This window comes from Meles meles, chromosome 2 (genome assembly GCF_922984935.1).
Source record: "Meles meles chromosome 2, mMelMel3.1 paternal haplotype, whole genome shotgun sequence".
Classification (NCBI taxonomy): Eukaryota; Metazoa; Chordata; class Mammalia; order Carnivora; family Mustelidae; genus Meles; species Meles meles.
The window spans coordinates 173713893-173730067 of record NC_060067.1 but is presented as its reverse complement, the minus strand read 5'-3'; the positions used below and the strand labels follow the sequence as shown (position 1 = coordinate 173730067).

The 16175-nt window shown below is 38.1% G+C and overlaps 1 protein-coding gene across 1 annotated transcript in view; it reads right to left on the bottom strand.

Annotated features, from left to right (window-relative positions):
• The window catches only part of LOC123936669 (A disintegrin and metallopeptidase domain 3-like), a 219908-nt gene that overhangs the window by 120740 nt on the left and 82993 nt on the right, over positions 1–16175 (bottom strand). Inside the window, exons 3-4 of the mRNA XM_045997152.1 lie at positions 14122–14201; positions 444–942 (exon numbers count right to left, since the gene is read on the bottom strand). Coding sequence (XP_045853108.1) covers positions 444–852 — 409 coding nt within the window. The 5' untranslated portion in view covers positions 853–942; positions 14122–14201. The remainder of the gene's footprint in view (positions 1–443; positions 943–14121; positions 14202–16175) is intronic.

Sequence of the window (16175 nt, the reverse complement as noted above, 5' to 3'; positions counted from 1 at the left end):
CAACACACACACACACACACACACGGAGCACAGAGGCACTCACTTACCCGCCACAAAATTAGACCTTGTACATGACAAGAAGAGGCTACCTCCACCACCCATACACTTTGGGGCAGGACCCTACCACCATCCAGAGACTTTGGGATTTGTTGACCTCAGCCCCAGCGGGTGAAGAAGTGCTGCTCTTAAGGCCCCACCTCCCAGAAAATGCGCGCCCTCTCCTCCAAGTTCAGGGTCAGGCAAGTGGGGGGCAACTGTCCCAGTCCTGCTCCAAGCCCTCCAAGAAGCAGGCCCAGGAGGATGCTGACTCTAAGCGGACTGTGACAAGACACCGGGCTCTCCCCAGCCCGACCCGGGGTTCTGGAGCAAGGTTCTGGGGCCCGCCACGCCCAGAGAGAGGCTCTGAGACAGGTGGCCCTCTATGGCCAGGGTCCTTCACTCACGAGGGCCCGCGGAGGTCAGCCGGCCCAGGCCTGAAAGGATCAGCAGGAGAGACAGCATTGCGGGGCCTGCTGGTCTTGGCGGGGCGATGGCTGTTGGCTGCTTAACGGTGGCCGCCCTCGCGGGGCCCTGCGCTCGTGGCGAGTGAGGCTGGGGTCCGCAAGGGTTCCCGCCAAGCGGGGGAGGGTGCCAAGCGGCTGCTTCGCCCACCCCGCCTTCTAGGGCTGACTCGCCCTGGCAGCCGAAGTCGCAGCTCCGGACGCCCACCCACCGCACGCTGTGGCCCGCAGGGAGGCGCGCGGGGAGGCTCTCGCCACTCGGTCCCACTGCCCTCGTGGGCTTGGGTTTTATTTTCCAAAACGCAGACACTGGAAACACATTCAGGGATGATGTAAGAATCATAAAGTGCATTTTCTCTTCTGCATATGGGCCCTTTGCTGGTGAGGTGCTTGGCAATGTTAATAGTCCACGTCATGGGTTTCTGGCGCAATAGCTGAATTACTGTGGGGAAGGAAAACAGAAAATGGCAATTCACCATATAGTATTAAAACAATTCTGTGGTAAATAACGTTGTTTCTTAGAAAATTCTTTGGTTAAAGAAACTAAATATAAAGCTGAATATGTAATGGATGTATGTATGTGGTTTTTTTTTGTTTTGTTTTTTGTTTTTTTTTGTTTTTAAGATTTTGTTTATTTGACAGAGAGAGATCACAAGTAGGCAGAGAGGCAGGCAGAGAGAGAGGAAGAAGCAGGCTCCCTGCTGAGCAGAGAGCCCAATGTGGGGCTCAATCCCAGGATCCTGGGATCGTGACCTGAGCTGAAGGCAGAGGCTTTAACCCTCTGAACCACACAGGCGCCCCCCCCCGTTTTTGTTTTTTTTTTTTAAGATTTTATTTATTTATTTGATAGAGAGAAATCACAAGAGAGGCAGGCAGAGAGAGAGGAAGGGAAGCAGGCTCTCCGCTGAGCAGAGAGCCCGATGCGGGACTCGATCCCAGGACCCTGAGATCATGACCTGAGCCGAAGACAGCGGCTTAACCCACTGAGCCACCCAGGCGCCCCCCCCCCCCTTTTTTTAAAGATTCCATCCATCTATTCAACAGACAGAGATCACAAGCAGGCAGAGAGAGAGGAGAAAGCAGGCTCCCCGCGGAGCAGAGAGCCCCATGAAGGGCTCTCCCAGGACCCCAGGATCATGGCCTGAGCCTAAGGCAGAGGCTTTAACCCACTGAGCCACCCAGGCGCCCCGTATGTATGTGTTTTAATGAAATTGCAATTTAAATACCAGACCGAAATTTAAAAAAAAAAAAAATCCGAAACACAAATCACAGTTGTGAAATGATCCTGTAAGAACAACTTTGTTTTCCCATTATTTATTTATTCCATTGTCAATAACTTGGCTTCCTAGGAAAATCTGTAGCTGGTGAAAGGTTAAGTGTAAACTGTTACCCCACCAGTATGACATTCACACACGCAAAGGGAATAATTTGGAAAAAACATTCATTTCTTGGCTTACTATGCAAGTTGATGACTTGCATAATTTCCATTTTGCAAAGACTCTTCTCCCCAATTTTTTTTTTCTTTAGAGATTTTATTTATTTCAGAGAGAGAAAGCCTAGGGAGGAGCACTGGAGGACAGCGACGGAAAGAAGACTCCAGGTTGAGTGTGGAGCTGGAGTAGGACTCCATTCCTGGAGCCTGAGATCAGGGAAGCCAAAAGTCTGATGTTCAACTGGCTGAGTCACCAAGGGTCCCAACCAGACAATTCTTGAGCTGTCCTTCTATGGAACGCTTTTGCTTGCATTCCTTACATATAAGATTTCTCCACAAAACCAAATGATTTTTTTTTCTCAGTCTTTAAAAGAAAACAAATTAAATAGAGAAAGCTAGCCTTTTAAAAATATATATTCTTGGGGTGCTCAAGTGGCTCAATCAGTTATCTGCCTTTGGTTCAGGTCATGATCTCATCATCCTGGGATCCAGTCCAACCCTGGGGTTGGGGGTGTCCCTGCTCAGCAGAGAGTCTGCTTCTGCCTCTCCCTCTGTTCCCCCTGCTTGTGATCTCTCTCTCTTTCTCTCTCTCTCTCTCTCTCTTTCTCTCCCCCCGCCCCCGGCTCTCTCTCTCTCTCTCAAATAAATAAATAAAATCTTTTTAAAAATTCAAATATATATTCTTTCTTCATGCTTTTCCAAAATCTAACTTTGGTGTCTATCAAGAAAATATTCTTACAAGTAGCAATGACAACAGAAGAAATTCAACTTCAAAATAGCAATTCTGCATATTTAACTAAAGTGTTTATAGCCTAATCATTTATTCTTGTTGGGAAGCACATTGTATAATACTCATTTGATTATTTCTATCTACCTTAATATTATTATTTTTATCTTTTTGCCAAAATATATGAAACAATGTAATTAGTGTATCGGGATTAATTATGTTGCTCTTAAAGTAAAATTTCTTCCTGGTTGTCTATAACCTGACCAAATTTTCAAAGTCTAATATATATGTCACATAACGCATGATAAGTACTAAAATGTTCATGCTTTTACTAAAAATCGTTTTTGTTCAGTCAAGAAACTAAAAGGAGAAATATATATTCATTATTTAAATTCATTACTGTATTTCCATTGTTGGTATTGACTGCTCATTTTTAGTGAGTATAATTTATAGACATTCAAATTATTTAAATGTAATACAGTTGTTTTTTACATGCTTATTACAAGCCTGGGCCAACTAGACAGATACCAAAATATATGTGACAACATCCATGTCTCCAAGTACCTCAGAAACTAACAGAAACCTGAACATGCAAACTATGACACAACTAGAAAGAAAAATTCTGTTACCGGGATATTCAAAAGTCTCTCAGAATATAGCTAAGATATTTTTGTTTCCTCTGCAGATATCAAGTGCGTTTAGAGGTGGCTGTGATATTTGAGATGTAAGTCATACTCAGGTGAGTGAATGACTCATAAGGACAATAGTGCATTTTAGGACTTTATTATTAAATAATTTAAAGAATCCAAAAATTTTGGGACAAATAAATGTGGATTTTTGTATTGGAATAACTTGTAATAGTTTGGATGTGGTGGAATTGAAAAGATGAGGACTAGAAGCAACAGGCTAGCTAATGGGTAGTTTCAGTAGTTTAGGCCAAAAATGTCTACATCCTCTGGATTTGAGGGTGTATAAAAATAAAAGTAGTAGAAATATCAGAGAGAAATTTTGGAAGGAAAGTCAGTTTGTTGAATATTTTATTATGGAGGTTGATGAAATTGTGAAGATGACTAAGCCACTGGATGAGAGGAGCACCAGTTCTGAAAGCTGCAGATTAAAACAGAGAAATAACACATTCAGATAAAGATGTTGACTTGGAGATACTTGTGAAATAGCAGGTATAGACAATGGGTGATCAGTTGAAAATGGTGTCTGATCTCCTAGAGCTTGAATTGAAATATATCAACCTATGAACACATTAAAAAAAAAAAAAGGAACTTGAAGGAGAAAGAGTGACTAAGATTATCTAAGAAAAATGAATGGAAAGAAAGAGGAGGTCCAAAATAGACTTGTGGTCAACACAGAGGATTTGGGGATTAAGAGAAAAGAATCCAGATTTGAAGTCACACTAACAAATGTTAAGGTGAGTAAGAACTAGAAGATATTAGGGTGATTACAAATAAAATAAAATAGAATTTCAAAGTGGAGTATTAGAAATTTCAAAAGGTATTCAGAGGTCAAGCAGAATGAGAACTGAGAAAGTGATTATTGTTCTGGTGGTAATGAATCAGTAATGAACGTTCCCATTTGTGTTCTTCAGGAAGCAGATGCTGAGGAATGTTATAGAGCAAAAGGTTTTTCAGGGAGTAATAGCTGTGAAAGAGGAAACAAAATTGGGAAAGGGAGCATAGGACTATAATAAAGACCTGACAGAGTTTCTGCCAATCCAGAAGGGTTGCTCCAGAGCAAGGAAGCTCCAGAGCAAACAGTACTCCTACTTTGATTACTTGATGATTACTCATCAAGTTTAGGCCTCCATATAAGTGACTCAGTCAGTAATTGGAATGATACACCCCCAAAAGGTCATGTCCTTTGCTCAAAAGCTGAGACAGACCTTAAAGGAACTAAGGGTTTTAGGCTGTTGGGTAGTCACACACCTCCTTGGATAGTAAATCCTTTCTTCAAAGGGAATCTGAGTGATGTATTTTTCTGTTAGCTAAAAAGACCTTGTGAAAAGATGGCAGAACAGCAGGGACAGAAACCATTATGCAGAAAGTTGGGAAGGAAAAGGAGAGGAGATGCTGCAGATATTAGAAGGGGTAACTTATACTTTTAGCAGGACCAGAAAAGTCTGGTTAGGAAGGAAGAAACAGCAAGGGTGAAGGTGGATAAGAAGGGATGATTAGAAAATAAAATATGAGGGTGCGTGGGTGGTTCAGTCCTTAAGCATCTGCCTTCGGCTCAGGTCATGATCCCAGAGTCCTGGGATCGAGCCTCACATCAGGCTCCCTGCTTGGCAGGGAGCCTCTCCCACCTCCCGTGCTGTGCTCCCCCTCTCGCTGTCTCTCTCTCTTTAAAATAAATAATAAAATCTTTAAAAAAAAAAAAGAAAAGAAAATATGCAAATAAAAAGAAAATGAAATCACACTTTGAAAGAGACATGATTAAAACATTAAGTTAATAACCTGTTGCTATGTTCTGAAAAATAAAGAAGGGAGAAACATTTATGCAAAAGACATAAGACTTAGAGGGTGATAAAAGTACCAGTTCAAAATTTAAGAGGCATTGTCTACTGTGGGACACAGAATATAGTAATGTTGTAATACTTTCCTAATTAGAATGTAAGCTGCATAGGACAAGGATATCTTCATTGTTATTTTTTATTTTTTATTTTTCTCACTGTGCCTAGAACAATGTCTAGCATATAGTTAGTAGTCCATAACTACATGCTGGAAAAGTATTTGTTGAACTACTTAATGAATCAGCTATGCAGTCCATTAAACTGTGTTACATGCAAGGAGGAAAAACAAAGTTTGAGATAAATAATAAGAGAGTAGAGTGTGGAATACTGCCATGACATATGCTGTAGCAATTTACCAGTGAGTTTCAATGGATGATAAATGAAAACATTGTTAAAGATACAAAGGTATTTAAATATTTGAGACAAGGAGAAAAAAGATGCCAGTGTGAAGGCAGTTTGAGATTTATATGTGTTTTCTCCCTGGTGTGTGTGTATGTGTGTATGGAGAGAGAGCAAGAGAGAAAGAAAGAGAGAGAGTGAGTGGTGGGGAGGGGCAGAAGGAGAGAGAGAGAGAAAATCCCAAGCAGTCTCCCCACACCACAGAGCCAATGTGGAGAGAGATCCCACAACTCAGGAGATCACCTCCTGAGCAGAAATCAAGTCGATGCTTAACCGATGGTGAGCCACCAAGGTGCCCCTATTTTCAGTTTTTTAAACATAATACCTATGCTCAGCACTATGCATTACAATCTGACAAGACATTGAGCCCACACTCAAGAAGTATTATATGTAATAAATATTAAAACCACTGGGGTACCTACGTGTCTCAGTTGGTTAAGCATCTACCATCAGGTCAGGTCATGATCTCAGGGTCCTGGGAATTGAGCCCTGCATCATGCTCCCTGGTCAGTGGGAGTCTGCTTCTCCCTCTCCCTCCATCCCTCCCTCTGTTCATGTGGTCTCTCTCAAATAAATAAATAAAGTCTTTAAAAATATAAAATAAAATAAAACCACTAAGGCCCATTATAATGATAGTGCTATAAACTACAGAAAAAAGTGATAAAAGTAACCAGAATATAGAAAAAGCCTTAAAAACAAAAGAACAACAATATAATTTAAGATTGACTTTCCAAAAGAAACAATGGAAATCAGAAGATTATTGAATGACAGGTTCAAAAAAGAAACAAACTATCTATTGTCTTCCCATTCTTTTTTTTTAAAGACTTTTAAAAAAAGATTTTATTTATTTATTTGACAGAAAGAGACACAGTGAAAGAGGGAATACAATCAGGGGGAGTGAGAGAGGGAGAAGCAGCCTTCCCACTGAGCAGGGAGCCCAAAGCAGCACTTGATCCCAGGACCCTGGGATCATGACCCAAGCCAAAGGCAGACACTCAACATCTGAGCCACCGAGGCACCCCTGTCTTTCTATTATATATGCAGAGAAAATGTATTTTCAGACAATAATGATGAAATTTTATCACAAGCATTCATGGACAAAAGAAAAAATAAACTGAGTTCTTCACACTGGGAAGTTATCCTAGATGGAAGCTTGCAGAAGTACAAAATGCATATAGCTTTATCAGATTGAAGAAGTCCCTTTTTATTCCTAGATGACAATATTTCTCATGGGTCAATGTTAGATTTTGTGATACGTCAGACACAAAACAAAGAAAATTTTATAGATACATCTAAATGAGGGACTATGAGAGACAGAAGATATATTTAAATTATTTCCCCCAAAACAAGTATAAAATTGGGGATATTTGTCAAAAGAACCATCTCAGAACTATAAAAACTGATCAAAACAAACAAAAAGTGAGAATTGTTTAGGAAAAGTTGCCATAAAAATCAACTAAGAATAGTGGGAACTGTGGTCTTCTTCCCGAGATCCTATGCCCTCTCCCAGATCAGTTATGCCCTTATTTTACCAGGACGGGGCTGGCCATGAAAACCTTTAAATTAAATCTCAGAGGAGTGGTTCTAGATCTGGTGAAGAGGACAAAAAATTCCGTCCATCAACACCTTGAATAAAAGTACAAAACTTGGTAGGGAATGTGAGCCCAAGACTGAGGTCTCACTTGGGGTTAGTGACAGACCAGACAGAAATTAAAGGTATGATCCTGGAAATAATAGCTCTATAAAGAAAAATGATAAACTTTCTGTGTATCACAACCCTAGTTGTTGAGTAGGTTACATGCACATGCTACAGGGATCTGAGAAGGATTGATGGGAAGTAACATCAGTGGAAACTTTAAATTTGTCTAGAATCTAAATGTGCTCCCCAACTACAAAGAAAGGCCCAAGCCAAATGACTTTAGTGATGAATTCGATGAAATATATAAAGAAAAAAAATTACTAATTCTACACAAACATTTATAGAAAATTAGAAAGATAAAACACTTTCTAACTCAGAAACCAAGCATTATTCTCCTATCAAAGCCAAGCCAAGACATCACAGTATAATAAACATAGATATAAAAATCCTTAATAAAATATTAGTAAATTAAAGCTAGAAATATATAAAAATTATTACACACCATGACTTAGTGAGACATACCCAAGAATACAAAACTGGGTTGATATCTAAGACTAAATCCATAGAATAAAGGGAGGGAAATGCACAGTCATCTCAAAGGACACAGAAAAAGCATTTCATAAAATACAGCACTAATCTGTGATAAACATTCTCATCTAATCTAACTAGGGTTACAAAGGAACTTGGAACTTCCTCAAATAGCAGTATGTGCAACCTACTTGTAACATCATGGTTAAAGTTAAAAGACTGAATGCTGCCACTCTTCAATCAGGAACAAGACAAACATTTCTGCTTTCACTATTTTTATGGCAATGGAGCACAGATTTCTCAAAAAAATACAAAAACCATGATCTTTAATAATAATAATAATAATAATAATAAATTGGAACTTATGAAATTTTTTTTGCTCTTCAAAAGATATTCTTGAAGAAAGAAAGACAAAGGATAGATTGAGAAAAATATTTACAGTTCACATATCTGATAAAGATTATTTTCTGAATATGAACACAATTAATCAAAAGTATGTATGCATTATAGAAGTTCCAGAATGAGAAGAGAAACAGAAAGGGGCAGAAAGCTTAGACAAAGAAATGATGGCTGAAATCTTCCCAAATCTGGGGAAAGAAATGTACATTTAGGTACATGAAGCTCATAGAACTCCAAATAAATTTCAACCCAAAGAGGACTTCACTGAATTACATTGTAAAAAAACAAAATAAGTCAAGCAAAGAGAGTCAAGTATCATATGGTTTCACTTATTTGTGGAGCATAACAAATGACATGGAGGACATTGGGAGATGGAGAGGAGAAAGAAGTTGAGGGAAATTGGAAGGGGAGGCGAACCATTAGAGACTATGGACTCTGAAAGACAACCTGAGGGTTTTGAAGGGGCGGGGGTGGGAGGTTGGGGGAACCAGGTAGTGGGTAATAGGGAGGGCACGTATTGCATGGAGCACTGGGTGTTGTGCAAAAACAATGAATACTGTTAGGCTGAAAAACTAAATTAATTAATTAAAAAACAAACAAACAACAACAACAACAAAAACCTGTCAAAAATTAAATAAAAAGAGAGAATATGAAAGCAGTAAGAGAAAAGAAACTTATAAAAGAGAACATGCAAAAGGCTATAAGCGAATTTCTCAGTAGAAATCCTGCAGGACAGAAGAGAGTGGAATGATGTATTCAAATGCTAAAGGAAAAGAACTGCCAACCAAGAATACTTTACCTGGCAAAGTCGCTCTTCAGAGATGAAAAATAGAAATTTTCACAGAAAAACCAAATATGGCATCACTAGACTGCCTTACAAGCCAATATGAAAAGGTAGCAATTAATAACATGAAAACATAAGAAAGTAAAAAACTCATTGGTAAAGGTAGTTATAGAGCCATATTCAGAATACTCAAATACTGTAATGATGGTGTGTACATCACTTAACCATAAGATAAAAGTTAAAAGACAAAGTATTAAAATACATTTAATACTTAAAATTTGTTAATGGATAAACAATATAAAATATATAAACTATGACATGAAAAACATAAAATGGGAGGAGTAGATTTTTTGTATACAGTTGGAGTTAAACTTTTTTCGGGTTAAAATAGATGGTTATTACTATCAGATGTTTTACGTAAGCCTCGTAGTAACCACAAAGCAAAAGTCTTTAGTATATACAAAAGATAAAGAAGAGGGAATCAAAGCATAGACTGCAAAAAATCATATGAGAAAGTGCTGCCTCCTGATGGTGCAGGGGAGGAGAATGAGACACAAACAAGTCAGCTACAAGAGAAAGAGAGCAGGGGGTGACAGAAGAAAAGACTGTCGCCCAGAACAAACCTCAGTCTCGTATTTATTGGAAAGCAGGTAACAAGCAAAAAAGAAGCTGGAGTAGGTTACACATTGACCATGAGTCTTGTAGATAAGTCAGAAGAGAGGCAAAACATATCTGGTCAAGCAGTATAAAATTTATACTTGAGCAAGCACATTTGAAGGGATCATCTAATTAGCCGCAGTGGTTGTCTGGAGTAGGGGAGATAACAGAAAAAAGAAGCAGGCATCGTTCTGCCCTAAGCGGGCCAGGCATTCCCAGCTGCTTGGCTTCAAGGACGTATATCAATTGTCCACTCCCCCAGAAGCCTGTTGCCAGTACTGTTTTTCTTAAGGCTATATCTAAGCATGCTCGGTGGCTAGTGTAATTTCTCATGGGTTATATTTTAAGCAGTACATTGTTCTGAGGGATGGTTACAAGAAAGGAAAACCACAAGACAGAAAGGAACAAAGGAATAGCAGCAGAGCCAGAAAATAATTAACAGGATTACAAAAGTAAGTCCTTACCTATCAATAATTTCTCTAGATATAAATGAACTAAATTCTCCAATCAAAAGAGTGGTTGAATGGACTAACAGAACAAAACAAAACAAAAAAACTGGGACTCAAGTGTATGCTACATAACAGAGACTCACTTCAGCTTTCAGTATATGCAGACTGAAAGTGAAGGGATGGGAAAAGATATTCCATGCATATGGAAACCAAAAGCGAGAGGTTAATGCGTGTATCACACTGACTGTTGTGCAGGTGTTAAATCATCTTTGCATCCCAGGGATAAATCCCACTTGATCATATTGTATGATATTTTTCATGCTATCTTTAACTGAGTTTGCTTGTATTTTTAAAGATTTTTGTATCTATGATCATCAAGGATATTGGACCATAATTTCTTTCCTTCTAGTCTCATTGTCTAGCTTTAGTATCAGGGTAATGGCAGCCTCATAAAATGAGTGTGAGTATATTTCCCTTTCTTTAATTTTTTGGAAGAATTTAAGAAAGATTGGTATTAATTCTTTAAATGGTATAATTCACCAGAGAAGCTGGACGTTTGTTGGTTGGGAGGTTTTTGATTATTGATTCAGTCTTCTTACTAATAGTTGTCCTGTTGAGATTTTCTATTTCCTCATGATTTAGTTTTAGTAGATTGTATGTTTCTAGAAATTCACCCCTTTCTTCTAATGTTTCAAATTTGTTGGTGTACGATTATTCATAGTAGTCTCTTAGGAACCTTTGTGTGTTTCTGTGGTCAGTTGCAATTTCCCCACTTTCATTTCTGATTTTATTTATTTGAGTCCTTTCTCTTTTTTTCTTTGTGAATCTAGCTAAAAGTTTGTCACTTTTATTTATCTTTCAAACAACCAGCTCTTAGCTTCATCAATCCTTTCTATTGTCATTTTAGTGTCTATTGCATTTATTTCCACTCTGATCTTTGTTATTTCCTTCCTTATGCCAACTTTAGGTTTAATTTTTCTTCTGGTTCCTTAAGGTGTAAAGTTAGGACATTTTTCTTATCTCCTGATGTAAGCTTTTGTCACTATAAATTTTTCTTTGTATAACTTCTTTGGCTGCATTCCATAAATTTTGGCATGTTGTATTTCCATTTTCATTTATCTCAAGGTTTTTCTTTTTTTATTTCTCTTTATATTTCTTCTTCAACTCATTGGTTGTTCAGTAGCATGTGTTTTTTATACTGTACATTGTAATTTTGCATTTAGTTCACATGTTAATTTCCTGCTGCTAATGTCTGTCTTTTTGTTAATTAAGAAAAAAATGTTCGGGCGCCTGGGTGGCTCAGTGGGTTAAGCCGCTGCCTTCGGCTCAGGTCATGATCTTGGGGTCCTGGGATTAAGTCCCGCATCAGGCTCTCTGCTCAGCAGGGGCCTGCTTCCCTCTCTCTCTCTCTGCCTGCCTCTCTATCTACTTGTGATCTCTCTCTGTCAAATAAATAAAAAAAAAAAATTTAAAAAAAAATGTTCACATTTACCGCACTGAAGATGGTTATAATGTGCATCCTGTCAGGATTTTCTTTTTCATTGAATCTTGGCCAGATTTTCCTGGCTCTGTGAATGCCATGCAATTTTGGATTATATTTTTTTTTAAATATTTTATTTATTTGACAGAGAGAAATCACAAGTAGGCAGAGAGGCAGGCAGGGGGAGAGGAGGAAGCAGGCTCCCTGCAGAGCAGAAAGCCTGATGCGGGGCTTGATCCCAGGACCCTGGGATCATGACCTGAGCCAAAGGCAGAGGCTTAACCCACTGAGCCACCGAGGCGCCCCTTGGATTATATTTTTAAAACTCTTAATATTATGACGTACGGCTCTCGCTCCTGTTAACATTCTCTGAAGAATGCTGATTGATTTTTTTTTTTTTTTGGTTATTTGTTTTAGCAAATAATCATGCTGGTTAGGTTCCTACCACAAATTCTATCTCATCTTCTGTGCAAAGTAGTTTCCAAGTCAGTTCAAAGGCTTTTCTATGCTACTTGGATTTTCTGGATGCATATATCATTCAAGATTTAGTCAGGGATCTGGACAATATCATATCATATATCATATGTTCAGTTCTTAAAATTGTTATCATACTTCTTTGGATGTGTTTCTGTGTGTGCACAGCTGAGGGTAGAGTCCAAAACTTATGTCAGCTCACACCAGAATTGGACCTTCCATTTTTTACCTCTCTCTCTCTCACTCTCTCCCTCTCTTTTTGTGATTTCTCCAACATTCTTGCATTATGGGGCATTTTACACATTTTCTTTGTTCAGAAAGATGACATAAACTCAGAAATTTAGTCTTCTGTACTATTATTATGCAACCCTGCACAACTAGAAGGTAAGAGAAAAGAGTGATGAAAATATTCAATAGTCTTCTCAAACACTTGGGGGACCTTGCATCCCATGGATAAACTCCATCTGATCATGGTAGATAATCTTTTTAATGTACTGTTGGATCTTATTAGCTAGATCTTGTTGAGAATCTTGGCATCCATATTCTTCAGGAATATTGGTCTGAAATTCTCCTTTTTGGTGGGGTCTTTGCCTGGCTTGGGGATCAGGGTAATGCTGGCTTCATAGCAAGAGTCTGGAGGTTTTCCTTCTGTTTCTATTTTTTCAACAGCTGCATGAGAATAGGTATTATTTCTTCTTTGAATGTTTGGTAGAATTCTCCGGGGAATCTGTCAGGTCCTGGGTTCTTGCTTTTGGGGAGGTTTTTGATCACTGTTTCAATCTTATTACTAGATATTGGTCGATTCAGATGGTCATTTCTTCCTGATTCAGTTTTGGAAGTTTATAGGTAGCACTAGAAGAAAAATTAAACCTAAAGTTGGCATAAGGAAGTAAATAACAGAGTAGAAATCCTTACCTCAGGGCTTAGGTACCTGTGCCGCTATTTTTGTGGTAGTGCTATCCCATAAATAGAGTTAGCTTCAGAGTAGGGCAGGAGAGAAAGAAAAGAGAGGAGGAAAGAAATGAATATTCACTCTCATGCACAATTTCCAGCAACAAAGAACTTTCTCCACTCCTTTCACTAGAAATATGGCCTTTTCATTTAGTGCCTGACAGACCTGTTTGGAATTAAAACCAAGAAAAAAAAATAAAATTGAAAACTTTATTCTCCTACAAATTAATATTCAGATTTTGACTTTAGTCTTCAATCTACCTGACAGTGTTTATTTTCAGAGTTCTTAGTAGTTTATTTTGTATTCTGCCTAGAGTGTTTAATTGTAATCAGTAGGAAAATAGACTTCAGGCATTTTACTCCATCTTGGCTGCATAATGCAAATCTTAAATAAAAAGTAAAAAGAAAACAAGAAAAAGGGAAAAGGGGCACCAATGCATTCTTTCATCTCATGGAAAACTCTCTCTTAACATTTATATGAACTACTGTTTTAGAACAGTGTATCTTACAAACATCTTTAAGGAAGCTTTCCCAAAGAAATGATTATTTAAATGCCATCAATTTCTTGTATATAAAGCTAATTAAACATTTAGAATATAATATGAAATTCTTTTTTATCGTGTCTTTCATTATCAGGAAAAAAAAATGGGAAATCATTGAAAGCCCTGAAAATACTTAAAAGGTAAAAAATAGATAATTAAGCAATCAGTAAGTCTAAAAAAAAGTCATAAAGGAAATTAGATAACACATTTTTTTTAAAAGAGGACAAAAACACAACATAGCCAAACATGTGAGATAAAATGAAAGCACTACCAAGAGGCAAATTTCTACCATAAAATACTTACATAAAAAAGATCTCAAATACAATTTAACTTTACTAACAATGAACTAGAAAGAGGAACAACAAAAACAACAAAAAACAAAACTGACAGGAGGAAGGAAGTAATAAAGATTCAAGTGGAAATAAAGAATAGAAAAGCAATAGAGAAATTCATAACACCAAGAGTTGGTTCTTTGGAAAGCTCAATCAAATTGACAGACCTTCAGTAAGACTGACAAAAAAAAAACTTAAATTATTAAAATAAGAAATGAAATTAGGAACATTACACCAGTATCACAGAAAATTTTTTAAAGTATTATGAGAAAACTTTCAACAATTGCATGCCAATAAATTGGATCACCTGGATGAAATGGAGAAATTCCTGGAAGAAACAGACACTATCAAGATGAATTCATGAGGAACCAGAAAATCTGAATAGACCTGTAACAAAAGATTAAGTTAGTAACAAAAAACCTCCCCAAAGAGAAAAATCTTGCACCATGAGATTTCAATGATGAACAATGCCAAGTATTTAGAAGAATTAACACCAAACTTTGTTAAACTCCTCTAAAAAAATCAGACAGGATGAGACACTTCCAGCTGTGTTTTATGAGGTCAGCATTACCTTTAGAGCAAAGTCAAACCAAAGTACCACAAGGAAAGAAAATCACAGGCCAATAACCATAATGAATTTTGACACAGAAACAATTGATAACAAAATACTAGCAAACCAAATTCACATCTATTAAAGGAGTATACACTATGACCAACTGGAATTTATATCTGCTCTGCCAGTCTGGTTCAAAGTACAAAAATCAATGTAGTATATCACCTTATTTTTTTAAACTGTAGCTTTATTTTTTTTATTGTGTTATGTTAGTCATCATACAGTACATCATTAGTTTTTGTAGTGTTCCATGATTCACTGTTTGTGTGTAACACCCAGTGTTCCATGCAATCCGTGCCCTCCTTAATACCCACCTCTAGGCTCACCCATCCCCCCGCCCCCTCTCCTTTCTAAAACCCTTAGTTTGTTTCCCAGAGTCTTGAGTCTTTCATGTCTCCCACTCTGATTTCTCCCCCTTCATTTTTCCCTTCTCCTAATGTTCTCCATGCTCTTCCTTATGTTCCACAAATAAGTGAAACCATATGGTAATTGACTTTCTCTAGTTGACTTATTTCACTTAGCATAATCTCCTCCAGTCCCACCCGAGTTGATGCAAAAGTTGGGTATTCATCCTTTCTGATGGCTGAGTAATATTCCATTGTGTATACGGACCACATAGTTTTGTGGGTTTTTTTTTTTAAGATTTTATTTATTTATTTGAGTGAGAGAGCATGAGAAGGGAGAGGGTCAGAGGGAGAAGTAGACTCCATGGTAAGCAGGGAGCCCTCTGCAGGACTCGATCCTGGGACTCCGGGATCATGACCTGAGTTGAAGGCAGTTGCTTAACTAACTGAGCCACCCAGAAGCCCTATGGACCACATCTTTATCCATTCCTCTGTCGAAGGGCATCTTGGTTCTTTCCACAATTTGACTATTGTGGACATTACTGCTACAAACATTAGGGTGCATACAGCCCTTCTTTTCACTACATCTGCATCTTTGGGGTAAATACCCAGTAGTGCAATTGTAAGGTTGGAGGGTAGCTCTGTTTTTAATTTTGTTTAAAGATTTTTATTTATTTATTTGAAAGAGAGACAGTGAGAGAGGGCATGAGAGAGCAGAAGGTCAGAGGGAGACGCAGACTCCCCGTGGAGCTGGAAGCCCAATGTGGGACTCAATCCTAGTACTCTAGGATCATGACCTGAGCTGAAGGCAATTGCTTAACCAACTGAGCCACTCAGGCACCCTGTTTTTAATTTTTTAAGGAACCTCTGCACTGTTTTCCAAAGTGGCTTCACCAAGTTGCATTCCCATGAACAGTGTAAGAGGGTACTCCTTTCTCCACAACTTCTCCAACATTTGTCGTTTCTTGCCTTGTCAATTTTTGCCATTCTAACTGATGTAAGGTGGTATCACAATGTGGCTTTGATTTGAATTTCCATGATGACTAATGATGATGAACACTTTTTCATATGTCTGTTAGCCATTTGTATGTCTTCTTTGGAGAAGTGTCTGCTCATGTCTTCTGCCCATTTTTTGACTTGATTATCTGTTTTTTGGGGTGTTGAGTTTGAGAAGTTCTTTAAAAATCCTGGATATTGGCGCTTTGTTTGTAGTGTCATTTGCAAGTATATCTACTATCCTGTGGGTTGCCCTTTTGTTTTGCTGACTGTAACCTCTTAGACATTGGCCACATCAAGTTCTTTCAAGACTCATCTCCAAAGGTAAGGGAAGCAAAATTGAAAATGAACTTTTGGGACTTTATCAAGATAAAAATCTTCTGCACAGCAAAGTACATCACCATAATA